We start from the raw sequence: 23,370 nt of genomic DNA, 5'->3' as shown, positions 1-23,370 counted from the left end.
TCCTTGTGTTTGTGCGCTTGCATATCATACAATTGTCAATATATTGCTCCACATCTTTGTTCCAAGTAATCCAATAGTAATGTGCTCAAACCAATTGCTTCATCTTGTTCTTGCCTGGGTGAGCTGTCGACAGTTGACAATAAATTTTATCTAGTAACTGAGCTCGAAGATCCCCCTCATCTGGAACAAACACCTGATCTTTAAATAACAAGACCTCTTCGTGCAATGTCCAGTTCTTGTCTCCCGTTCTCGCGAGCTCTCGGAATTGCTCATATTCAGGGCTCCTTGTGTTTGCGGCGATAACTCTAGAAATAACGTCTATGGTAGTGTCCATTGGTGATAGCTCGACACTCCCCTGATTAGGAGGCTTATTATTATCTTCCCCACCTTCTTCCTCTTCGACCACACTTAACGAATCTTTTACCGGCGAAGGCCCTAGGCACTTCTTTGGCAACATGAGCTGCATACGCCCCTTCTTGCGGTCAACTGAAGTGCTTTCCCTCCGAATTAATGCATCCACCAGCGTGTTCTCCTTTCCTGGACGGTGCTTAATAACAAAGTGATATTGATTTACTAATTCGCACCACCTAGCTTGTCTAGCGGTAAGGCGCTTCGTCATTATGAAGTACCGCAGAGCCATGTGATCAGAAAGAATCTCGAATCGTTCGCTTCTCTGTAAGCCCACCAGCTCAGCCCTCCATTCTTTTAGGACTAACACAATTGCTAGGAGCTCCTTATTGTGAATATCGTAATTAAATTCTGCGTCGGTCATTATCTTTGAGAAGTATGCAACTAGGTGCTAGTGACCATCCTCTTGTAATTAAGAGAACACTATAGCGATAACTCCATCTGAAGCATCAGTTTCCAATCGAGAAGGCAACTCGGGCTGATAGTGACATAACACAGGTGCACTGGCAAGGCATCTTTTTAGTTTGTTAAAAGCTTCTTGACACTCGGTTGTCCATTTAAATAGCACATCCTGCTGTGTTAGGTAATTCAATGGCTTTACTATTTGACTGTACCCTTGTATGAACTTCCGATAAAAACCATAGAATCCGGGTTTGGAACTATAAGGGATCTCTGGAAGGATTAGCCTAGGGAGAGTACCCAAAGGTCCCTGGCATATCGGCCATATGGGGACGAGATAGTGATTTTTGAATTTTTGCATGTATGATTCTGATAGGGGTGATGCCGATAGGGCATCACCAAGGCTTCTGTGGTCTGTCATAGCCAGTAGGGCTGGGTATAGACAATAAACTTGATTAATAATAATAATAAGAATAATAAGAAAGACCGAATGCTAAAAACAGTGGTGGGAACCTTTCACTCAGTAATGGCCTTGATCTTTTCCTGATCAACCTCAATGCCATCCTTAGTCACGATGAAACCTAGGAACTTCATTTATTCCACACTGAATTCGCACTTGTGAATTGCTGCTTGTAATCTAGTGGCTCGGAGTCGTTCCAATACCATTTTTATGTGAATCTGATATTCTACCATGTTCTCACTATAGATGAGTAGATCGTCCACGAAAGCAATCAGAAATCTATCGAGGCAATCCATAAAGATATCATTTATGAATTGCTGGAAAGTCGCAGGACCATTGGTCAATCTGAAGGGCATGACTTTATACTTGTAGGTACTATATCGACACTGAAAAGTAGTATATTCCTCAGAGTCTAGATCTATACGAATCCTATAGAAACCTTGTCTAATGTCAAGCTTCGTGAAGATACATGCTCGGCTCAGACGCTCAAAAACCTCATCAATCAGTGGTAAAGGATATCAGTCCTTCTTAGTTAATTGGTTGAGCTTGCGGTAGTCAACACAGAAACGCAATCCTCCTCCCGGCTTCGATGCCATGATAATCAGTACTGCAAATGGTGCTCGAGCTACTGGGCTCAAGGAATCCTTTATTCAGGTTGTTGATAATATACTCTCGCGCTGCTTCCAGTTTATCTCCCGACATCTTATAGAGAGGGTTGTAACTTAACTTGTTCGGATTTTCCAACTCAATTTTATAGTCATAAGGCCGGTACAGAGGCAACTTATCCGATTCATGCTTGGAGAAGACATCCACAAAGTCTTTCAGGTAAGCTGGTAGCTTTTTCCTGATTTCCTCTTTTTCTAGTTTTTCCTCTGGGGTCTTTTATCCTTAACAATCTTATTGATCTCATACAAGCTGGTAAAGAAGATTTGACTCTTCTTCTACTGCACTAAGCGATGGAAATCATTTTCCCTAATCATAGCAATGTCAAGTTCCACTAACTTACGAGCTTCAGGATTTCTTTGAATTAGAAGTAGAGGCGGATCCTCCTGATCCTTTATTGATTCCTTGATAAATCGGTTCATCCTTAGGAGTGTAGCCTTATAGCTCTTCTTATATGATCGGCTATATTCCACGGGAACAGGTCTTAGCTATTGCTTCTCGAAAGCCTGGTCTCATCAGTTAGTATTTTTTTGATAATCAGGATTAATTTTATTCTGTCGCTTTAGAATCTGCTGAGGCAATCGCACGTATCCCTTAATAATAATCTCATCCTTCAAAGAGACTTCCTCTGGCCATAACAGTCGCTTCTTTGCATAGTCCACAAGAATATTGTGCTTTGCAAACCATATCCTCCCTAGGATCATATTATGCTTGCCTAAATTAATAATGAGGAATGGCACGTCTAGCTGACGATATCCATTCACAATGAGCGTAAATATGATGGCATGAGTTATCGGGGTCGCAGTCTTGCCATCATATCCTCTTACGGCATATTTATTTTCTAACCGATGAGTCCTCATCTTGAGGAATCTGCTCAATAATATGGCGAAATTGGTATCTATAAATACTAGTCCATTTGCTCCAGTATCAGCAAGTGCCCGTGCAGTAATTGAATGTGTATTCTTCGCTATTTGAATTAGTATTGTGAAACTATCCTTTTCACGTCTAATCAATTAACTAAGATCTATATCACACATGCTGACTTCTATTGAGCCTAAGAAGGAGACTTTCCTTGGGCTTACTTATTTTCTGATTCCGAATTAGAGTTGGCTGAGCTCACTTCATCTACCTTTTCTAGCTTCTTGAGGTCCGAACTCTTCTTTGCAGCTGGCTTATCATTATTGGGATAATCTTGACCAATGTGACCAGTTTAGCAATATTTGAAGCATTTACCCTCTTTCATAAGTAGAGCATGAGCTGCGTTATCCACCCATTCACCTTTCTTACCATCCTTGTTCGATGAACTGCTACCAGCAGTAGAGGGAGCAGGGGAGGAACAGTTTGCAGGGGTTAAGTGAATAGAGTTACTGGCGTTGGAACTAGCACTCGAATTCGTGTTCATACCGTGACGGCGTACTTTGCTCTCAATAGTAGAAATTGCTTTAAGGCGATTTGCTGTCTTTATAACTTTTCTCATAAAACCAGCCCAGTCGAGGTCTAGGTCATCTGCTTCGTCGATCAACTTACGCTGCAGCTCAAAGCTCAGCTTACTATAAAGGTCTTCCTTCCAAGATTAAATGTCGGTCTTGGATTCTTGAGCTTCGTGAGTGAATTCAGTTAGGAAATCCTGGAATTTCATCTTGCTCGTCATCTGGAGAGCATGGTATCTAGCTTTTGCATTGGTGACTCAATTAACATCTTTAAAAATAGTTTTCAAGTGGTCAAACATGTCGTCAGCATCTATGAAAAGATAAGAAGAGTTCTTGCGAAGACGGGGCATCAATGCTTGGCTGCCTAACCCTCGCACATTTTCTTTATAAAAAGAATTTAATCCTTCGCATTTGGGTAGTGATCCGCGTTGCTCTCTAGGGTCCCTTCCACATCAATCAACTAAGACTTAAAGGTTGGATTGATACCGTCTGAGAGCTTCGCTCCCTTGGGCAACTTGGTGGATTTTGGTGTGAAGGTTGGTCTTAGTGTACCTTCCTCACTACCACCCTGACCACTAGTTTAGAGGTATAACTTAGCAAAAGCTTGCATATACTGGTCACGTTCTCCTTGCAGTTCAACAATATCATCGGCGTTTTGCTTGGCCTCGCGATGAGCCTCTTTCATGTCAGAATAAGCACGTCACAGCCAATGGATAAACTGTCACACTTACCCAAGAAGGTTAGCCTAGGGCTTTACCTATCACGGGATAGTGCAGAACCAAGAACAGACTAGGACAAGTTAGGGCTAGGAATTTATCAGGCGATTAGACGTATTGTAGCGGCTCTACTAGGAGACAAGGGGGCTCTGCAGGCGGCAAAAGACACCTGGAACGAACTGGCAAAGACTCAACCAAGGCTAACGGACTCGACCTCAACAGAGGAAGTGGAACGTGAAGCAGAGTGGATTGAGAGAACGCTGACAGAGGTCTTGAACAAGTACTGCAAACTAATCAGGGTTTGTGCCCGCTCTAAGCGCTGGTGGAACAGTGAGATCGAGGCAGAACGAAGTGCGTATTCCAAGGCTCGTAAGGCCTATCAAGCTGGTGAGATTAGCGAGGAGGAGCATCGAGAAGCACGTAAGAGCTTCTATTCGCTAGTTAGCAGAACCAAAAGAGAGTGCTGGGAGGGCTTCCTCCAGGGCACGTCTGAGGGTTCTCTACCTGACCAGAAACGGTGTTGGACAGCCTTACGCTATACCAAACTACAAACACAAGGTACTACACCAGCTCTAACTGACGAGGCCTCTGGGGAGGTGATTGCAGCCACCTTTAGTGAGAAGGAGGAGGTTTTTAGACACCGTGCTTTTCCACAGGCTCCAAATAGCAACATTGAGTCGCAGCTTCCAGAGCCTGGATCTGCTCACAAGCTGGTTAACGAGGAAGCAGTCAAGAATGCCCTCTTTAGCCAGGGGCTAGAGAAAGCTCCAGGTACAGATTTACTGAACTTCCGAGCCATCAGGCTCTTGTGGAATCTAGATTTAGAGCGCGTGGTCAGCCTGGTAAAGCAGTGCCTTAGGCTTGGGATACATCCGCGGATCTGGAAAATAGCTAAGGGGGTTCTCTTGAGAAAGAACGGCAAAACCAACTACACACTGGCTAGTGCCTATCGAGTGATAAGCCTATTGAAGTGTCTAGGCAAGGTGACTGAGAAGCTCGTTGCAGAGTTGATCACAAACTTTGCAGAGGCCCAAGATCTCTTCCACGATGGCCAATTTGGAGGCCGTAGGCAACGCAGTGCAATTGATGCCGTGGCATGCTTAGTTGAGGAGATTCACCAAGCCTGGGCGAATGGGAAGCTGGCTGCAGCACTGTTTATGGATATTAAGGGGGCCTTTGACCATGTTGTCTTGGCCAGACTAATCGAGGTCCTCAGAGAGGCTAGCGTGGATGGAGACCTTATACGCTGGGTAGTCTCGTTTCTATCTGATCGGCGAGTCACCCCCGTGATTGACGGACACATTGGAAAGGAAGCATCGATAAGCTCTGGGCTACCTCAGGGCTCTCCAGTGTCACCTATCCTGTTTGTTTTGTATGTTCATGGGCTGTCTAGAGCCATTGAGAGGAGTGTGCCAGAGATTCGATGTCTATCCTTTGTGGACGACCAAGGCCTGATAACAGCCGCAAGCTCAGTGAAGGAGGCTTGTAGGACCCTTGAGAAAGCAGCTGAAGTAGCCATCGAGTAGGGGTTGACCAACGGGGTGCAATTTGATCGCAAAAAGACTGAAGCCGCTTTCTTTTATAGACGACACAGACGTCAAGGGGGGCGGATAGCTGAAGTGGTAACGGCTATCCTTGGGGCCTCCATTCGGTACCCATCTTCGCTGATTGGCAAGGCCGTAGGTTCGACTCCTACACCCCTCACCAAAACAATTACCACAAATTATCGTGGCAGCTGCAAGTGGGTGCCGCTGCCAAGGCTCGCGTGCTAGCGCATTATATCTAGCTACCGTGGGGCTTTTGCCCTAAGAACCGCACCAATTCTCGGGAACCCTTTTAAAAACCATCCGACCCACCCACGGGACAGGACACCCGAGGCTAGCCTAGCTAGTGGTTAGTCCCTTATGGGGCAAGACTGTGACGGCCAATAAGTAGGCTGCGATGCCGATATTGGTAACTGGAAGCTCAGAAGTGGTTGGAGAGTGGGCGGTAGTGGAGCGATAGGAAAGATAAGGAACTATTGTATCTAGCTTGAGAGGACAGAAGCGGCAGCCGGTTACTATGGGTGCATATATAAATGTATAGTAGCTTAATGTGTATCCCCCCAATACTCCTAGGGGGGGAAGGTGGCCTAGGTGTCACATTGGAGGATGAATAGGGGTGAGGGCACGCTAGTCAGAGTTTGTACTGATTAGGTGTGCCCACGGGTTTGGAGCTATAAGGGATCTCCGGGAGGATTAGCCTAGGGAGAGTGCCCAAAGGTCCCTGGCATATCGGCCACATGGGGACGAGATAGTGATTTATTTTGAATTTTTGTATGTATGATTCTGATAGGGGTGAGGCCTTTAGGGTCTCACCAAGGCTTCCAGAGGTCTGTCATAGCCAATAGGGCTGGGTACGGACAATAAACTTGATTAATAATAATAATAATAATAACACAGACGTCAAGTGGCCCAAAACATATCTCAAGCCCGGATCAGGGTTGGAGGCGAGTTGGCGACTGTCAAACCAACAGTACGGCGGCTAGGTATACTCCTGGACAGCCGTCTTACATGGAAGAATCACTACAACGCTCGAATCAAGATAGCAAGAAGCACGATAATCCGGTTGAACTCACTCTGCAGAGCCAATGGGCTACCCCCAGTATTAGTGAGGCGCATACAAAAGGCTACGGCACAAGCCCAACTCCTTTGGGGTGCCGAGTTTTGGTGGCAAGGCCAGAAAATATGGGCACAGAGGTTCCAAGTTCCAATCAATAAGCAAGCCAGAGCTATCACGGGCATGTTCCCAAAGACCCCAATTGGAGCTCTAATCAGAGAGGCAGCGTTAGAGCCAGCGACAGCCTTACTGGACGCTAGAGTGGCTCAATATACAGCGAGGCTACTGACACTGCCTGACACGCATCCTACAGCACAGATACTTCCAGTAACCCTTAGACATGGTGACCTCCACGCACAACCTGGAGAGCAACCGCTAGACGACCGGGAATGGGCCTCTAGAGACAACAAGGTGCTAAATCGACTCGGCCAAAGGCTTGCAAAGCACCTTGCTCAACGGTTGAACAGAGACCCCTCTGGAGGAATTGAGAGAACTGAACAATGCGAGCTCCAAGGCTTCCCAGGCTCGATCCGAGTACTTGACAAGGAAGAGGCCCTAACAGAGGCTAATCAACAGCGTGCTGGAACAACGTTTTGGTCCGATGGCTCCAGACTCGATACAGGACGTGCAGGAGCCGGTGTCACTTTACAGGCTGTACCTGAAGGCCCCTGGGAACACGTAGAAGTGCCAATGGGCCACGGACACGAGGTCTTTGACGCAGAACTAGTGGGAGTAGCCACAGCCCTTGAATGGGCACTGGAGAGGCAATTTCTTGGTCCTATCTGGGTGTTCCTCGACGCGCAGAATGCTATTGATCGCCTCAGATCGACAAGGCCAGGCCCTGGGCAAGCCCTTGTTCTTAGGGCTCACAGGGCAGCTGAGAAACTAGCCTTGAGAGGCCAACCAGTCACAATACAATGGGTCCCAGGCCACTCAGGGATTGAAGGGAATGAGCAGGCTGATCAAGCTGCTAAACGCGCAGCTAGTAAACAAACCGCGCCTGGTTTTGAGCACCTATCTCTGGCGCACGTTAGAAGGGCTTGCACGGAAGCAAGGAGAGCTGCAGTATCTGAATGGGCTCAAATCAATGCTGTACAAGGCAGGCATAGAGACGGATGTGTCTACAAAATGCCTCGAGGCTGGAACCTTGACCCAGTGGCAGGAAAAGCTCCAAAAAGAGTGGCTAGTCGTTACTACCAGTTAAAGACAGGACATGCTCCAATTGGCACCTATCTATACCGGATAGGCCAACGGGAATCGCCTGAGTGTCAGGCCTGCAAGGAACCTCATGAGACAGTAAGGCATGTACTCTTTGAGTGCCGTGGACGTCGTGCAGGACGAAGAACTCTCTATCAAGCCCTCAAAAAAGCAGGCGTGCCACTGCCTACAGCGGCTGAGGAAAACCCCGAGGCTAGGCTATTTGCTGAGCCTAGAGCGACGCAGGGTTTGCTGCAATTCGTGGCTGAAGCCAACCTATTCAATGATAAGGAGCGGACAGCCAGAGAGGCTGAGTCTAGTGATGCGTGGGGGTGGGATACGTTGGAGGAAGGTGGCCTAGGTGTCACATTGGAGGATGAATAGGGGTGAGGGCACACTAGTCAGAGTTTGTACTGATTAGGTGTGCCCACGGGTTTGGAACTATAAGGGATCTCCGGAAGGATTAGCCTAGGGAGAGTGCCCAAAGGTCCCTGGCATATCGGCCACATGGGGACGAGATAGTGATTTATTTTGAATTTTTGTATGTAGGATTCTGATAGGGGTGAGGCCTGTAGGGTCTCACCAAGGCTTCCAGAGGTCTGTCATAGCCAATAGGGCTGGGTACGGACAATAAACTTGAATAATAATAATAATAACTATAAACTCTAGTTACCAGCAAGAATGCGCATACATCCAATATTTCATATCTCATTATTGGAACCTACAAGAAACCTAGAAAACAGTGACAAAGAAGTAGATAAAGAAGAATATGAAGTTGAGAAGCTACTCAAAAGAAAGTTAGAAAAGGGACAAATCTATTATTTAGTTAGATGGAAAGGATACAGACTAGAAGACGACACATGGGAACCTGTCAGGAATTTAAATTGCCCTGAGAAGATTCAGGAATTCCGGCAATTAGTTGGTCAAGGAAAGAATTATCCACGACAGAAGGATCAAAAGCCTCGATATCGGCAGAAGAAGGGAACTCGAGTGCAGCAGCCAAGTTTTGACAAGCTTTAGAAGCCTCAGCCTCTTTTCGCTTCTCCGCCTCTAACCTTTTCCTCTTCTCCTTTTCCCTCTCCTCTAACTTTTCCAATTCCTCCACATTCTTTATATCCGTTTAAATAAATTGACCCGCATGTTTCTGAAGAAGTTTTCATTGTTTCTTAAGATGAAGTAACTTTGTAAGAGTCGCCTCCTCATTCTCATCAATCTTTCGCTGGGCCTCGAGCAACTTCTTCCAGGCAAGATTGGACGAAGCTATATCGATACACTTGCACTGACCATCGCGAATACACTCGCTACAACGCTTTGAAATCTCAGATTTTATGCACTTCTTATTTTGTTGAGAACAGCGAAGACAAGGAATCGCCAAAATGACCCCAGACAGTTCAACTTGATCACAAAGATTGTTCTTCAATATATTCTTATACGACGACATAGTTAGCTCAGTACCGCAACATGAGCATCATTGTAAAAAGGAAAGAAAGAGAAAAACAGACTTACAGCGCAGATGGGAAACGCAGACTATTTATTATGCTGTTGGGACGTCAGCCTTCAGAAGAGGGGATTGTCAGAAGAATTAAGAATCCACAGCCAATGGATTGACTAGATAGTGTTACACTACTGCACTATGGAAGTAAGGATTATCCGTAACCATTAGGGTTAGGGTATCAGAGAGATCAGAGATATTCTATGATAGCTATGATCCGAGGATCAGAGAAATCAGAGGAATTCTATGGATTCTATGATGATGATGGAATATATAAGGACACTCATTTATCGTGTATTTAGTTTATTCTATCGTCTTGAATTAACCGTGCTAAGTACCCCTTAGCTTTGACAACTTGAGTATACGTTCTTCTATCGAACCGGATATTCATTCTTTTATTAAGACTTTGCTTTCAAGAAGCCTTTCGTACTTAGAAGCCTTATAACTTCAGCGTGTTATAAGCTATCCGAGATATACTCGACGGTAGTTTGACCGAAGTTTTCCAACATTTCAGTTCTTTCTTAAGTTGGGTAAGTTCTTCTTTCTAATTCTGATTCTGATTCTGATTAGTATCCACTCCACCTGGAGCATCAAGATTCTCAACCATCTCATTATGAGCGACAGCAGCTTCCTCATACAGTTGGAGCAAGTGCTGTTGTCGACAGAGGACCTTGGCGAAGAGATAGTAAGGATTCTCTTCTGCCTCTTTGACAAATTCTTCTTCTGTGTTTCTTGAAAATGGCTTCTAGATCTGCCTTGTCGAATTCTTCCATATACGAAAGAAGACAGTCCTCTTGCAAGTTGGCGAGTACCTCTTCAGGCAGCTGGCTAACACGAGGTATCGCGAGTTCTATTCTGTCGGTTCAGTTCTGTTCGGTTTTTCAAATTTTGAGAATTGGGATAAAGGAACCTTGTTGCTTGAGGTGGTGTTGTTAATGATAACAACGTTGCTGTATAGCTGTTAAGGTATTGATAAATAAAGAGGATGTTTGGTATAATGTGAGGGCTCATTTAATAGTTATATTGGAAGCTAAGTACAAGAATACCAAACATGGAGAAAGAAAGAAAAAGCTAGGAATGTGAGGCTATCTGAAACAAGATGTATTGTCGTGATCACGTGACAGAATCACGAACCCCCCTACGTAACCCTAGCATGTGACTACGTAAACCGAACTCTGCGAATAACCTCATTACTGACCGTCACAACTACCACACGATGTAAAATTCAAATGCGTCAGTTCCTAATTCGGTAACCGTGATGGTTCCCGTCAATACCTTCACCGCCCGGCAGTACCGATCACCTCATTACGCCGTCACAGCCTTCACGTCCTATTCAAATGTCACACTGCCGAGTATATCTTACCGCCTTCTGAATTGGGATTAGAGCAAATAAGTTGGGGAACCTCGAATCGAATTCGAATCGACTCTGAGTTCGAATTTGTACGAATAGTCATATTCAGGATTAATTCGATTCGATTCGTGCGGAGCGGTACCCAGGGCACGTTATGTCCCCATGGTTGTTCGTACGACTCAGAACTCGCTGTCAGTGACTGTAGCTGAGTGTCGGAACTTAAACGTAATACTGTTTCACCAAAAAGACGCCCTTCAAGGGATTCTGGTATTTTCGTGATATTTGCGAACCGTACTTCTCTATTCTGCTAGTCACGTGATTTTGGTTGCAACACTGAGTGTCGGAACCAAATTACCACTTCACCAAAAAGAAGATCCCCTTTATGGAGCTTTCTGGTAATGGTTTTGTATTCCAGCGCAAAATGTTGCGTATCTGCCCGTGCTGTGTTGGATATCACGTGATCTAATTTTTGACACTGAGAGAATTTTTCGCGACGCTACTACGTGTCGTTGTAGGGGGTATAAGGCGGTAGATTGCCTCCTCTAGGCGATTGGTGTTCTTTTTGTTGTAGTGATCTCTTGAGAGGCCTGAGAGGTCACTTTCTTTGTCTTTTTAACATTCAATTAGACGCGCGCGAGGCGCTGCGCCAGCTGTTCATTTGAGGGTGTGTCCTTCACCCGTCGAGCTAGGTGTAAAAATGTGTCAACCACCGCTGTTGATATCTTATATGGCATGCTAATCTCTAGTGGCTCTGGATGCTTTTTCAAGGCCTCGAGGTCTTTGATAGCCACGGCTACATATATACGTATATCAGGGTCGTCTGGGAATCGTGGCTCTGGCCATGGAGTGCCTTTTTCACGGGCCCATGCCTCAACCACGTCGATCGAGCTGGCGAAACTTGGTAAATAGGCTGTTGAGGACGTCTATTTCCATGATATTCTTTCCCGCAGTACTTTTTACATGCGTAGATGCGTTTTCATAGGTGCGCGAGCTTTTTTCTCTTCATCAATTCCTTCCTTCCTAGGAGTTCCTGCTGCGGATTCCCTGGTTTTGTGAATAAGGCTGTGTGCTCGATTTTAGGCAGATCTTAGCTTCCTCAATCAGTTGAGTGACGAATTTAACTGCAAGTACTGATCCCCAGCACCGCGTAAAGACGTCTGCCCTTGGTTGGGGAGAGTGTGCCATTATGGATGTAGATTTCACCCATTAAGACTATCAATATACACGTCCGAGCCATTACTACATTCTTACCTAGTAAAACTAGTCTCGATCGATAGCTCCTGACTCAGACGATAAACTGTGTGAGTTACAGCAGCTTCTGGCCGAATCTGTTGCCGTAATTTCAAAATTCGATTCGCGCGAAAGACAGATGTTTTAAAATCATCAGTGAAAACACGCAAGTCAAGGTGCGCTCAAGAACTCGCCTTTCAGCTACCAACACAAATAAGAACCGAGAAGAAGTAGGAGCAACAAAAGCGTTACTCTAAACAGAAGTTAGGTTTCCAGCGTAGTACTTTGAAGCAGGGGTTTCACATGCGTGCTATAGTAATTCGCTCAATCTACAAACCATCCTTCGAGTTCATAGCTTCTGTAATCCACTTCGTCATAGATGAAGTCGAAACAGTGACCATACGTGTGCATGAAATGCAACATTAATGCATATAATTCGTTGATATTATCTTTATCCTCATAAAGTCTATGTAAGTTGACTGTCTAACGATACAGCAAAATCGTAATCCTGAGCTGGTCGAGGGCTTTTATACACAAGAAACAGTAATTAAAAAGTGGTAATTTGAAGCAAGCGTTGTGTCAAGAGCCTGCAGTGGTCTGGTTAAAAATGGTCATACTCTTTCATCGAGGAGCAAGTCGACAAAGCGTTGATGTTGATGATGCTGAAATGCGGAAATTAATGTAAGTAGCGTTGTACGCAAAGTGGTCTCAAAAGACGGAAAGGGCCTCCTCTAGTTGGCCTTCTTGGCTGCCTTCTCGGCTTTCTTCTCACGCCAGCGCTTCACCGATTCAGGAGTGTATTCAGTATCGAGAACAAAGTCCCACCAGCGGAAGCTGCTGGCAAAGTTGCCAACGAACTTCTCGTGGTGAACATCGTGGTGATCTGCGCCAGCCCAGAATGGCAGGAAGTGGTGTAGACTCCAGGGGAACTCGTAGCCGCTGTGAGCATCAATAGCCTGGAACAGCCGCAAGACAATCCAGATATACATGGTCAAGATGTGGAGATCGCCAGTGAAAGCACACCATACAATGGGGCAGCCAATGGTACCGAATCCGAGAACCATGACTTCAATCGGGGAAGCATATTCTGCAGCTAGGCCGAAGGGAGCGGAGTATTGGTGGTGAATCTTGTGAATACCTCTGTAAAGAGGACCCCAGTGGAAAGCGCGGTGAGAGAAGTAGTGCCATGTATCCTCCATAACAAAGAAGATGGCGATCTGGTATGCCATGGTCCAAAGAGAGGGGAAAGGAACCGAGGTAGCCATGCCGAAGTACTGAGCCATAGGGTGGAAAAGCCTGAAGTGCGCGTTAGATTCTGATCGTGCGTAAACATCGTCGACAGAGAAACTTTACCAGATCTGAGGAAGTTCGACGGTGAAGTGACTGAGAAGAACGAGTCTTGCGCATTCCCATTGTTCCTTCAATGTAGGAATCTTGTTCTGCACGAGGAATGAGTAATTCGCATGTCAAGAAGAATGACAGATGCTTACAGGCTGAATCTTGTACTTTCTGAAGAGACCAAAAGTGTCGATGATGATCCATGGAAGGGATCGGCCGAAATAGACCAGTTCGTGCATCACGAAGGACATGATACCTGTGGCCAGAACATCGTTCTGCATGTAGGCGTACCAGGCTTCCCACAGTTTCTCGAAAACATTGAGGTGGACATTGTACTTGGAGACTTCTTCGTAGTGGCTCCAGTACGTCTCTGGCGACGTAGAAAACACGGTGGAATTCCTATCGAGGGCAGTTTTAGCTTGCAGTTCCTTTTGGGTTTACCACTGGCGCAGTTTCTAGGAACGTACATTTTGCAAATCTGAATCGTCCAACAGGGCGCAGGCAAATGAACAAGGTTTCGTATTCAAGCTGGGTAGTTGATAGAGATCGAGGACTGGAGGGAGAACGTGTCCTGGATCAAATAAATAAGGCCAGTAATCGTCTGGAGGCAAATCTTGCGAGAAAAGGAGAGTCACGGGTGGGCCGACTTTGCAGTGCTGTGACTGGCTGCAGCCCCTGAGAGTGGACTACAATTCCGAGTGGTGCGACTTTTTACCTTCACTGTGATTGGTGGGTGTCATTGACTAAACTGCAAATCATGCACGGATTAACGCTTTTCCGATCGGAGTCGCGCAATCCGAGATCAGATGAGAAAGAGCCTGAGGCAGCAATGTCATTTTGTCGTATGACACGGTCTGACTACGACATACAACAGCCGACACAACAACACACACTCGATTGATTCACAGGTATAGTATTATCATTATCATTATTATCATACATCGTTGACACATCATGGACTCGTCTAGTTCCTTCTGGAGCATCTAATCGTCCGGGTATTCGTCGCGAATGTTGCTCACAAATTTTCGCTCATCTTCGCTCCATCGCTTGAAATGCTTCCCGGCAATAGCCAACAGGCCGCTAGAGAGCTCCGACATGGTTGGAGTGATGATCTGGATATTCTCTTCGGCGACGTAGCGGATACTCCGATCCTCGACACTATAATCAACATCAGCACAAACCATTCCATGCACAACAAGGCGAATAAACTAACAGCGCATGATAGAAACTTTGCTTTCTTCCAGCTCGTAATTGATCAATACCCATTCGCCGCATCCATTCCTCGTTCGCATCACATTCCGCGTCCCATCCTGTGATCACCGCCTGGTACTCATATCGCCGATGGATAAAGACTTGACCTACTCGATACTTGACATTTTGGTGCTCAGGTCCGCGGTGGCGTAATTTTTTTGGTATTTCATCGACCGTGCGCATGACGCGCAGTCCTTCCGAGACGTGGTCGACCTCAATTGAGTCCCGAAGTTTCGATAGAACATATTGTTCAACCAGAGAAATGTCCCACGGAAACTCTTTGAAGAAGAGTTCCATGAACCATGGTAAGCTTCGCCTGACCTCATTGAAACTAGACTGCGGCGTAGATAACATCATGGACCAGAGACCCGCATATCGTGCGAGTTCAGTATCCAAAGTACTCGATTCCTCCGGGCCGTTCTGCAATGAATTTAGAATATTCCTGCCGCATCTATAAACAATATCCGGTGTTGATGTCTGGCCAAGAAATCGTGACGTTGGTGCTGTTAGATTCCCAAGCATATTCAATTGACTCTGCAAATCACTGGCAGGGACTTCGATATCAGACCGCCATGGATCCATATACATAGGCGAGCCGGGATTGCCGTGTAGTAATTCTACTCCGTCCAGGTCGAAGCCGACAGCTGGTGAGATAATCACCAGCACATGGTAGGGAAATCCACACGGCTGAGCATTGAGCCCAAACCTTTGCGCAACGGCGCAGTATATCGTAGCCGATATTAGAGGCAAGGAGTTGTGTCCCTGATCTCGAAGAGCGAATCCAAGGAAATTGTGTTCAAGAGTGTGATAGTGCCGGCCGGCCCGTAACCCGATATAGTTATTTGAGAGTAAGTAAGATGCAATCAACAGCGCTCTTTGGCGTGGTGCAAGATTTACTATGTGTGGGTTCTGTTGTGATAGGTTGTCTGCAATCTCGTCGAGCATGTCTTGTATCTGCCGATCAGACACGTAAGCGATGTAGCTTCAGAAGGAGTCAGACAGAAAGAATATATACCTGGTCGAGCGAGTCTATCCCGCACTGAGGGACGAAAAGATCGAAGCAGCCCAGTGCCCTTTCTAATGGTGTCTCTTTTCCATTCTCCTTCAAGTCTGCCCATAGTGGGATGGCTATGTTCCGTTGTAGACACCCCAACATGGCGTTACTATAGTATCTGTCGCATAAACATCGGCCGATTAGAAATTAATTTTTTATATCGAGAGAAGTGTATCAGTAAAACGCACCTTCTGGCTAGGTAGTCGTCCAAATCCGTACTGGCACGTGAATGCCGTAAGAGTGTATCCTTCGCATCATATCCATGATCAATAATAATCTGCGCCTTATTGATACGCCCAGATTGACTTGACAGTATATCATCCAGAACCTTCGTCGTGACCCAGTCAGTAAAATATCTCTCGGCAAACAGTTCTTTCCACGCAACAGTCGAAGGCGGCCTTCTCAGTTTCTCATCAAAGTCATGTTTATCATCCCAGTATCGAAAATGAGACTGGCAGTATTGACGCCACAATAGTGGTTCGTTTGTGACACCTCGGAATCGGCGAGATGTCCTTTCTAGCGCTAGGCATTGTGTTGGATCGCTGTAGTGTAATATCAGATGTAGGATTTCGTCGGGGAGGTCGTCGAGATTTGCAGGCATTGTGGTGTAAGAGGTCCCACAAAAAGTATAGGTCTATGTCGCATTTGGCGTATTTTGTATATATCAACTTCCATCGAGTTTAGGATTCGCTGTCGTTGGGGGTCATATAGCGTCGTGTGTGTTCGACTTAACAAGCGTGGGGAAAGGACGAAGCGATGATGTTACATGCCACAGCCCCGATAAGATAAGCCAGAATTATCCCCCACAAAGTATTCGCAACAATTTCCAACATACATAGACGTTCGCTTTGTTTTCTTGAGCAGTCAGACCAAGGAAAAGTATCTATATATATTGCATAGTGGGTGGTTTATTTTCTATTTACGAGATGGGTCAAAGTCAGTCCACTAGCTCGAACAAAGATAATAGCGGTCAAGATACCGAACGTCGTGTTGACTACTACGAGCTTCTGGGAATTGAACGAGATGCGTCAGAAGACGAGCAAGTTTTTCTTATTTATGTCATACATTCGTCGCGCTAACACGTTATTTGCAGCATCAAGAAAGCCTACAGAAAAAAGGCCCTCGAACTACACCCAGACCGAAACTACGGCAAAGTGGAAGCAGCCACAAAACTCTTCGCCGAAGTACAATGCGCCTACGAGGTCCTCTCCGACCCTCAAGAAAGAGCGTGGTATGATTCACATCAACATGCAGAACTGTCTGATGATGGGCAGGCAGCTGGCCAAGGTCAACAGCCTCCTTCGGGAGGGTTTAAGATGACAGCTTCCAACATCACGAGTCTAGTAATGAATTTCAACCCGCATATGGAGTTTTCGGATTCTCCAAGTGGATTTTTCGGTGGTCTACGGGATATATTTGATCAAATAGCAACAGATGAGGGGATAGCGTGTCGATGGGAGGGATCGGAGCCCGTGGACTATCCCAGTTTTGGCGGCAAACATGACTCTTACGACGTCGTTGTGCGTCCGTTTTATGCAGTGTGGACGAGCTTCTCAACCAAGAAATCATTTGCATGGAAAGACAAATACAAATATGGTGAAGCCCCGGATCGACGAGTACGACGGTTAATGGAAAAGGAAAACAAGAAGATGAGAGAAGACGGTATAAGGGAATACAACGACGCCGTTCGGGCCCTAGTCGCCTTCGTCAAGAAACGTGATCCACGATACAAAATTAACATTCAAACTGAAGCAGAAAGACAGCGCATGCTTCGCGAATCAGCAGCTGCTCAAGCAGCGCGTTCCCGTGCAGCCAACCAGGCCAAGATGCAGGATCATGTGGTCCCCGAGTGGGCGCGAACTCACGAACAAGCCGGCGAGGATGTAGAGCATGAAGGCCAGTTTTACAGTAGCTCTGAATCCGAGGTTGAGCATTTCGAGTGCGTTGTTTGTAATAAGATATTCAAGAGCCAGAAACAATTCGAGGCGCATGAAAGGAGTAAGAAGCATATCAAGGCTGTTAAGCAGTTGCGAAGGGAGATGTTGCTTGAGGACGAGGAATTGAATCTTGAAGGTGATGAGGAGCCAGAGGTCGTGAAGGAGGAGGAATTCGAGGGAGAGGCTATCCCGGCGAATGGTGTACCTGATGATGAAGGTGATATTGCAGAAGCACAAACAAAAGACAAAATCAAAGATACAACCATGGAACCACTTACATCGCGAAGTCCATCCCCTTCTTCCTCCGAGGACGAAGATCAGGACTATGTCGATCTGGGCGACATGAAGCCAGAGAAAACTTCTCTATCTTCTGACGACAGCGACGACGACGACCTTAAATCTAAACCCACCACAGCAAAGCTAGGCAAAGCCAAGCAAAAAAGAGCTAAGAAGCTGGCAGCCCAACAAGCCTCTTCTACAGATACTCAAAGCAAATGCGCAAATTGTCAAGCTACGTTTCCATCACGGACACAACTCTTCTCGCACTTACGGGAAACAGGCCATGCTCAGCCCGTGGCAACAGCGCAGTCTAAACAGAAGAAAGGAAAAAAGTCTAGAAAATAATTCTATGCATTGCGTCTAAAAAGTCATATTTAAGGCTACTACATGAAAAGTCATCTCTATCAGAGCGGATATTAACCCAGTCCAGCACGGGTATTCTTTACAACGTGAGCAACAGGTTGTAGGATACCCTTATTGTTGAGGGCACCCAGTGCTGTTCCCGAGCTCCATCCCATCTTCTCCAACATAGCCCTGCCCTTATTTTCTGCTCCAATCTCAGGTGCGGACCCTCCAACCACCTCACCTTCGAGGTAAGAGGCGCCCATATTGGTTGTCTGGCGCCGGCGAATATTCTTGGGCCCTGGCGAAGATCTTTCACTGACGCTCATGCGAGTGCTCTGACGCAGATTGAATCGCGGTTGGGCTAGGATCTTATCAAGTTTGACACTGTGTTTGCCGTTGAAATTGGGAGTGCGGCCTGTTTTGTACAGGACGGGGAATCTCGCATTGCCTTTGCCGCGAGATTGTGACTTGAGCATAAGAGCATTTGCCAACTCATGTATAACTCTGCGATGTTGCTTCTTCATGGGAGGCAGATCAAGACTATCCATCGTGTCAATAAACGAGTCTAAAATAGATAGATATAGATGAAATACCTCTCTGATTGCGACTGAAGAAAAGTCCTCACCTCAATCTTCAGTCCTTCAATGCCAAACCCTTTATCCTTGCCTCTGCGATCAAGTTTCTTCTTGTTCTTTCCGAGTAAGCCCTCCGCTCGGAGTTGTTCTCTCTCGCGTTTCTTGGCCTTCTTCTTGTTCCGATCTTTCTCCCATGCTTGTTCTAGTTGGATCTCAAGTTCGCTATCGCTCAGATCAAAACCCATCTGACGTCTTCCTTTCTTCTTCTTGTTCTTTCTCAAAGGTCCATCTTGCTGCATATCAACGATATCGAAATCGACATGACGCTCGCCCTCGAAGAAATCTAGTGACATATCGTTCGACGACGCCCATTCTGCTTCCAGCTCGGTGAAGGATGCCCCACGGCGGATCTGGGATATGATATCGTCAAGCATAGTCGAGTCATCTGTGTCATCGGAATCTTCGTTGTCGTCCTCGTCAGAGTCGTCGTCTTCAATCTCCTCGCTAATCAACATAGAGCTCTCTTCAACCACTTCAAGCGTCGAAGATACGCGAAACTTGGCTTTCTCTTCCTTGGTCAGACCCTGTTCATCCTCAGAGGCATCATCATCTTCACTGGATGAGTCGGTCGACTTCTCGTTGCGAGCCACATTTCGCACGTAGTCGGCGAAAACGCTGTCGTCATCCCATATAGACCTCTTGTTCTTCCTTCCTTTCCGTTTGTTTCTAGCCTGTCTCTTTGACGCTAGGCCAATGTAGGAATCTTGAAGATTCTCGGGGTCCCGGGGATCCGTAGTAGCTGATCTCTTGTCTGGAGGGGTTGGCGCGAGAAATTGTACGTCATCATCCACGACCTGAACAGCAGTTCGCGAGAATGATGGTTGTGGCTGGACACGAGAATCATAAACGACACTGTTGATTCGGGCAGTCTGGTTCTGCCTCCCACTAAACACGACTTCGTCCTCGCTGCTGTTGAGGTCACTGTTACTGCGCGGGCGGGCGCTGAATCGCGTATTGGATTTTACAGGCTCATTGAGCGGCCGCTCGCCGTATGAGTCGATGAAGAAGAGTGTGTTTTCGCTGTGACTAGGTGCTGCTGGATCATGAGTTTCCTCATGGCCAGACATTCTGGCCGGTCTGCCTGGATTTGTACCAGTGCTTGTCGTCTCGCTGCACTGGCGGAATTCTCGATATGGAATGCGAAACGCGTTCTGTCTGTATTCCACTTTTACCAGCTCGAATTCCAGCGCGTTTAGGTGTTCATTTCGCCTCACCTGAAGGTCACTCTGAGGATGATAATTTTTGGATGTTGCTTGGTTTGGCGGGACAGAAAGTAAAGAGAGTGGAGCAAGGCAGTGGCGATGGTCTCCGAGCGGTAGCAACCGATATTGCGCTCTCTTTCACCACTCGCTTCGTCTATCAGCAAGTATTTGTCTTTGCAGTAGGTGTTATATTGCGAGCCGACCGTGTTTGTCTGGTTTGTGAGTGAGTTTGTATGGGCCAGTATCTACGTGGGATTGGGTCCCGTCTGTTATCTCTTCGTATCAGTGAGGATGTCGATAGAGGAGACGTTCATATACTACAACATGACTTTGACTTGTTTATGCATACTGGTTTCTTGTGTGGAACAGGGCTTTCATGGTTCGTATCAGTATTCAGTAGTCGGTCGTCTCTATGTTTCTCTGGTTGATCAGTTAACTATATGTACATGTCATCGGCCAGGCGCGCTAGACACATCTACGAAAAATGCAGTATAATTTGATGGTCTGATATTTACATTTCATATGTTTATTTTCATATGCCCCCTAAAAGGCAATGTTGTAGTGTAGTGTTCATGCTCCAAGGCAGAACCAGTCGAGTTGAGCTGTCGTGGTCATCTGTTGATCATTGTTATCAAGTGATGCTTGAGAAATATATATCTTTCTCTCCGCATGCACCCCCACACAAGCTTACCTCTCATCCACTCGTCGTTCAACAGCCCAACCGAGCCAAAAATGAATAATATTGATCTGGGACGATATAAGCGTATGATACAATATTTCTGGGATGCCGAACCCAAGAACGAAGAAGGTCCAGGGTCGAAGATATGGTGTTTGGGGAATGAGTATGTGACGCCAGAGAAGGATGAGTTCCCCGCAGGCAGCAATAGCAACATCAACGCCGGTCAAACAGCAGATTCAAGCAGGAATACAGCACCAGAAAATATACAAATACACGATAGCAAAGATCACAGACCCTCAAAATCCGATAACCAAGACCCAACAACGACCGACTCCGCACCAACAACAACAGAAACAGCGGCAGGGACAGAATCAACCAAGAGTCTCGGCTGGCCCAAAGCGTTTCTCGATGACTTTGAATGCAGAATCTGGATGACATATAGATCAGGGTTTCCGCCCATCGCAAGATCCGAAGATGCAAATGCAGCGCAAGCAATGACGCTCAGCGTCCGGCTACGAAGTCAGTTGACAGAGCACCACCAAGGGTTTACGTCGGATACTGGTTGGGGTTGTATGATTCGGTCTGGACAGAGTCTTTTGGCGAATGCATTGGCTATTTCGAGACTGGGGCGAGGTATGTTTACCTCCTCAATAGAATGGTACTGGTTGGCTGATTATACCAGACTGGCGTCGAGGGAGTAATTCAACAGAAGAGAATAGGTTACTTTCATTGTTCGCAGATGACCCAGCTGCTCCATTCTCAATCCATAAGTTTGTGAGACACGGCGCTCTATACTGCGGGAAACATCCCGGTGAATGGTTCGGTCCTTCAGCGACAGCTACATGTATACAGTATGACACCACACCGCAATAACCGATAGATATCAGACTGATGTACGATGCAGAGCACTCTCCGACGAATACAAGGACGCGGGCATGAATGTCTACGTAAGCAGCGATAACACATATGTCTATGAAGACAAATTCAAAGCAGTCGCATACAACCAGTCAGATCGCATGCGACCTACTCTGATACTTCTCGGGACAAGGCTGGGGATTGACCGAATCACGCCAGTTTATCGAAAGGGACTCGAAGATCTTCTAAAACTGCCACAGGCGCTGGGAATTGCAGGGTTTGTCTATCCATATCCCCTCCCCAAAAAAAAGATCCCGTCAGCTAACATGGTCTCAGTGGTCGCCCATCAGCGTCTCATTACTTCATCGGAGTCCAGAATTCATTCTTCTTCTATCTCGATCCACACCATACTCGTCCCGCGCTTCCGTACAAAACCGGCGATCTCGCATATACCCAAGAAGAAATTGATAGTTGCCATACACGTCGCCTTCGACGCATTCATATCGACGATATGGACCCGAGTATGTTGGTTGGATTTTTGATCAGAGACGAAAATGACTGGATGGACTGGAAACGGCGTATAACTTCATCGCGTCCGGAGAATGGAAAGGCGATTATTCACATTGTCGACACTAAAAATGTGCCGACACCAACGATGGAGAGAGAAGCGGCGCTGGATGAGGTTGAAGTTCTCGACGATGACGAGGATAGCGAGTTAGTGTAGACGTTGCGTTACAAACTGATAATAAAGTACGAATGCACAGCAGTATTGAATGCACTAAAGCTTGATTTCAAGATCTAGTTAGAGGTTGGAATTGTTCTGAACAATATCCCCAATTCCAGCGTTATGTTACACCTTCACCACTTGGAATCACAAACCGTAAAATCATTTCGGCCGAAGGTATTCAGGATGAAAAAAAAAGTAGAAATAAAAACAGACCGTCCCATGACACATTAGAGAAACCCGCGAACACCCAGTTAACCCGCCGCCTCCAAGTTGCCAGAGCGCGAAGCAGCAAAATCAAACAATGAAAAAAAAAAAAATGTAATTGACATAAACAGAAAAGCAAAGAGAAAGCGAGACGCTTATTTGGCGGATGAAGAGTACTTGGTGACAGCCTTGGTTCCTTCCGAAACGGCGTGCTTGGCCAATTCACCGGGGAGGATCAGGCGAACCGAAGTCTGGATCTCTCGGGAAGAGATGGTGGATTTCTTGTTGTAGGAAGCAAGCTTGGAAGCCTCAGTAGCAACGCGCTCGAAGATGTCTGATGGAGGGAATTAGTATTGTTGACGCGAAACAAAACAAGAACGCGAAGGACATACCATTGACGAAAGAGTTGAGAATGGACATGGCGCGAGTAGAGATACCAGTGTCAGGGTGGACCTGCTTGAGGACTAAAGAGCAAAAAGACGCGTCAGTTACTGTTTGTTGCGCGTTTTTGCAATTTCAGGTCACTCACCCTTGTAGATGTAAGAAGAGTAGGTCTCCTTTCGGGTCTTGCCACGCTTCTTCTTCTCGCCAGAGGCAGCGGTGGCAGTCTTCTTGCCAGCTTCCTTCTTCTCAGCAGGAGCCTTACCAGCTGGGGCCTTGCCACCAGTGCTGGGCTTCTTCTCAGCGGCTTTGGGAGGCATTTTTGATGAATGTAAATGTGGATTCGAAAATCGAAGATGAGGTTGGGATGGTTGATGAGGGTGGATGAGAGTCAAACGTTGAGTCGTGAGAGCGCGTAGATGTAAATGGAGAGGAAAGTTGGACTGGAGTGGATGACGGGGGAGGAAGGCCTCTTATACTGGGCCAGCAAACGGACGGGTGATCCAGCGAGACTTTCCCAGCCAGAATTTCGATACGGT

The 23,370-nt window shown here is 46.4% G+C and overlaps 11 protein-coding genes across 12 annotated transcripts, besides 7 other annotated features; 4 read left to right on the top strand and 7 right to left on the bottom strand.

Annotated features, from left to right (window-relative positions):
* Positions 1–1,057: part of a mobile genetic element that runs on past the window's edge.
* On the bottom strand, positions 86–772 carry TSTA_103920 (retrovirus polyprotein, putative; the record flags this gene model as incomplete). The annotated part of the gene is made up of 2 exons (XM_002486366.1): positions 86–547; positions 575–772. 2 exons carry the CDS (start codon positions 770–772, stop codon positions 86–88), a joined length of 660 nt encoding a protein of 219 aa, XP_002486411.1.
* A 206-nt stretch (positions 1,058–1,263) lies between the features above and the next one.
* Positions 1,264–1,287: a microsatellite.
* Positions 1,288–1,890: a mobile genetic element.
* On the bottom strand, positions 1,402–2,790 carry TSTA_103910 (uncharacterized protein; the record flags this gene model as incomplete). Its single annotated transcript, XM_002486365.1, has 3 exons — positions 1,402–1,507; positions 1,836–2,146; positions 2,518–2,790. The coding sequence occupies 3 exons, from the start codon at positions 2,788–2,790 to the stop codon at positions 1,402–1,404; spliced, it is 690 nt and encodes a 229-aa protein (XP_002486410.1).
* A 1,030-nt stretch (positions 2,791–3,820) lies between these two features.
* On the bottom strand, positions 3,821–4,045 carry TSTA_103900 (uncharacterized protein; the record flags this gene model as incomplete). Its single annotated transcript, XM_002486364.1, has 2 exons — positions 3,821–3,935; positions 3,975–4,045. 2 exons carry the CDS (start codon positions 4,043–4,045, stop codon positions 3,821–3,823), a joined length of 186 nt encoding a protein of 61 aa, XP_002486409.1.
* A 24-nt stretch (positions 4,046–4,069) lies between these two features.
* TSTA_103890 (reverse transcriptase, putative) lies at positions 4,070–5,602 on the top strand (the record flags this gene model as incomplete). The annotated part of the gene is made up of 2 exons (XM_002486363.1): positions 4,070–4,099; positions 4,154–5,602. The coding sequence occupies 2 exons, from the start codon at positions 4,070–4,072 to the stop codon at positions 5,600–5,602; spliced, it is 1,479 nt and encodes a 492-aa protein (XP_002486408.1).
* Positions 4,259–5,731: a mobile genetic element.
* Positions 5,732–6,491: 760 nt separating this feature from the next.
* Positions 6,492–6,512: a microsatellite.
* A 39-nt stretch (positions 6,513–6,551) lies between these two features.
* Positions 6,552–7,994: a mobile genetic element.
* Positions 6,629–8,255, top strand: TSTA_103880 (uncharacterized protein; the record flags this gene model as incomplete). The annotated part of the gene is made up of 2 exons (XM_002486362.1): positions 6,629–6,725; positions 6,988–8,255. 2 exons carry the CDS (start codon positions 6,629–6,631, stop codon positions 8,253–8,255), a joined length of 1,365 nt encoding a protein of 454 aa, XP_002486407.1.
* Positions 8,256–8,901: 646 nt separating this feature from the next.
* Positions 8,902–8,981: a sequence feature (GA-rich).
* A 3,390-nt stretch (positions 8,982–12,371) lies between these two features.
* Positions 12,372–13,855, bottom strand: TSTA_103870 (C-4 methyl sterol oxidase Erg25, putative). Its single transcript, XM_002486361.1, has 4 exons — positions 13,750–13,855; positions 13,435–13,681; positions 13,298–13,383; positions 12,372–13,240 (listed from the first exon to the last, which is right to left on the bottom strand). Coding segments are annotated over exons 1-4 (900 nt in total). The 5' UTR covers positions 13,752–13,855; the 3' UTR covers positions 12,372–12,675.
* Positions 13,856–14,181: 326 nt separating this feature from the next.
* On the bottom strand, positions 14,182–16,308 carry TSTA_103860 (uncharacterized protein). Of its 2 annotated transcripts, XM_002486359.1 has the most exons (4): positions 15,776–16,308; positions 15,549–15,705; positions 14,496–15,487; positions 14,182–14,440 (listed from the first exon to the last, which is right to left on the bottom strand). In XM_002486359.1, the coding sequence occupies exons 1-4, from the start codon at positions 16,186–16,188 to the stop codon at positions 14,266–14,268; spliced, it is 1,737 nt and encodes a 578-aa protein (XP_002486404.1). In that variant the 5' UTR covers positions 16,189–16,308; the 3' UTR covers positions 14,182–14,265. The 2 variants fall into 2 exon arrangements, with proteins under 2 accessions (XP_002486404.1, XP_002486405.1); XM_002486360.1 differs by having other exon boundaries at positions 14,182–15,487.
* Positions 16,309–16,449: 141 nt separating this feature from the next.
* Positions 16,450–18,148, top strand: TSTA_103850 (C2H2 finger domain protein, putative; the record flags this gene model as incomplete). Its single annotated transcript, XM_002486358.1, has 2 exons — positions 16,450–16,626; positions 16,681–18,148. The coding sequence occupies exons 1-2, from the start codon at positions 16,514–16,516 to the stop codon at positions 18,146–18,148; spliced, it is 1,581 nt and encodes a 526-aa protein (XP_002486403.1). The 5' UTR covers positions 16,450–16,513.
* TSTA_103840 (R3H and G-patch domain protein, putative) lies at positions 17,847–20,017 on the bottom strand. The gene is made up of 2 exons (XM_002486357.1): positions 18,742–20,017; positions 17,847–18,688 (listed from the first exon to the last, which is right to left on the bottom strand). The coding sequence occupies exons 1-2, from the start codon at positions 19,848–19,850 to the stop codon at positions 18,220–18,222; spliced, it is 1,578 nt and encodes a 525-aa protein (XP_002486402.1). The 5' UTR covers positions 19,851–20,017; the 3' UTR covers positions 17,847–18,219.
* A 664-nt stretch (positions 20,018–20,681) lies between these two features.
* Positions 20,682–22,741, top strand: TSTA_103830 (autophagy cysteine endopeptidase Atg4, putative). Its single transcript, XM_002486356.1, has 4 exons — positions 20,682–21,297; positions 21,347–21,515; positions 21,569–21,796; positions 21,856–22,741. The coding sequence occupies exons 1-4, from the start codon at positions 20,718–20,720 to the stop codon at positions 22,241–22,243; spliced, it is 1,365 nt and encodes a 454-aa protein (XP_002486401.1). The 5' UTR covers positions 20,682–20,717; the 3' UTR covers positions 22,244–22,741.
* Positions 21,904–23,271, bottom strand: TSTA_103820 (histone H2B). Its single transcript, XM_002486355.1, has 3 exons — positions 22,980–23,271; positions 22,843–22,914; positions 21,904–22,784 (listed from the first exon to the last, which is right to left on the bottom strand). The coding sequence occupies exons 1-3, from the start codon at positions 23,149–23,151 to the stop codon at positions 22,606–22,608; spliced, it is 423 nt and encodes a 140-aa protein (XP_002486400.1). The 5' UTR covers positions 23,152–23,271; the 3' UTR covers positions 21,904–22,605.
* Positions 23,272–23,370: the final 99 nt, after the last annotated feature.

The sequence above is a fragment of the Talaromyces stipitatus genome, genomic scaffold (assembly GCF_000003125.1).
Source record: "Talaromyces stipitatus ATCC 10500 scf_1105507295511 genomic scaffold, whole genome shotgun sequence".
NCBI lineage: Eukaryota > Fungi > Ascomycota > Eurotiomycetes > Eurotiales > Trichocomaceae > Talaromyces > Talaromyces stipitatus.
This window is presented reverse-complemented; position numbering and strand designations above follow the sequence as displayed.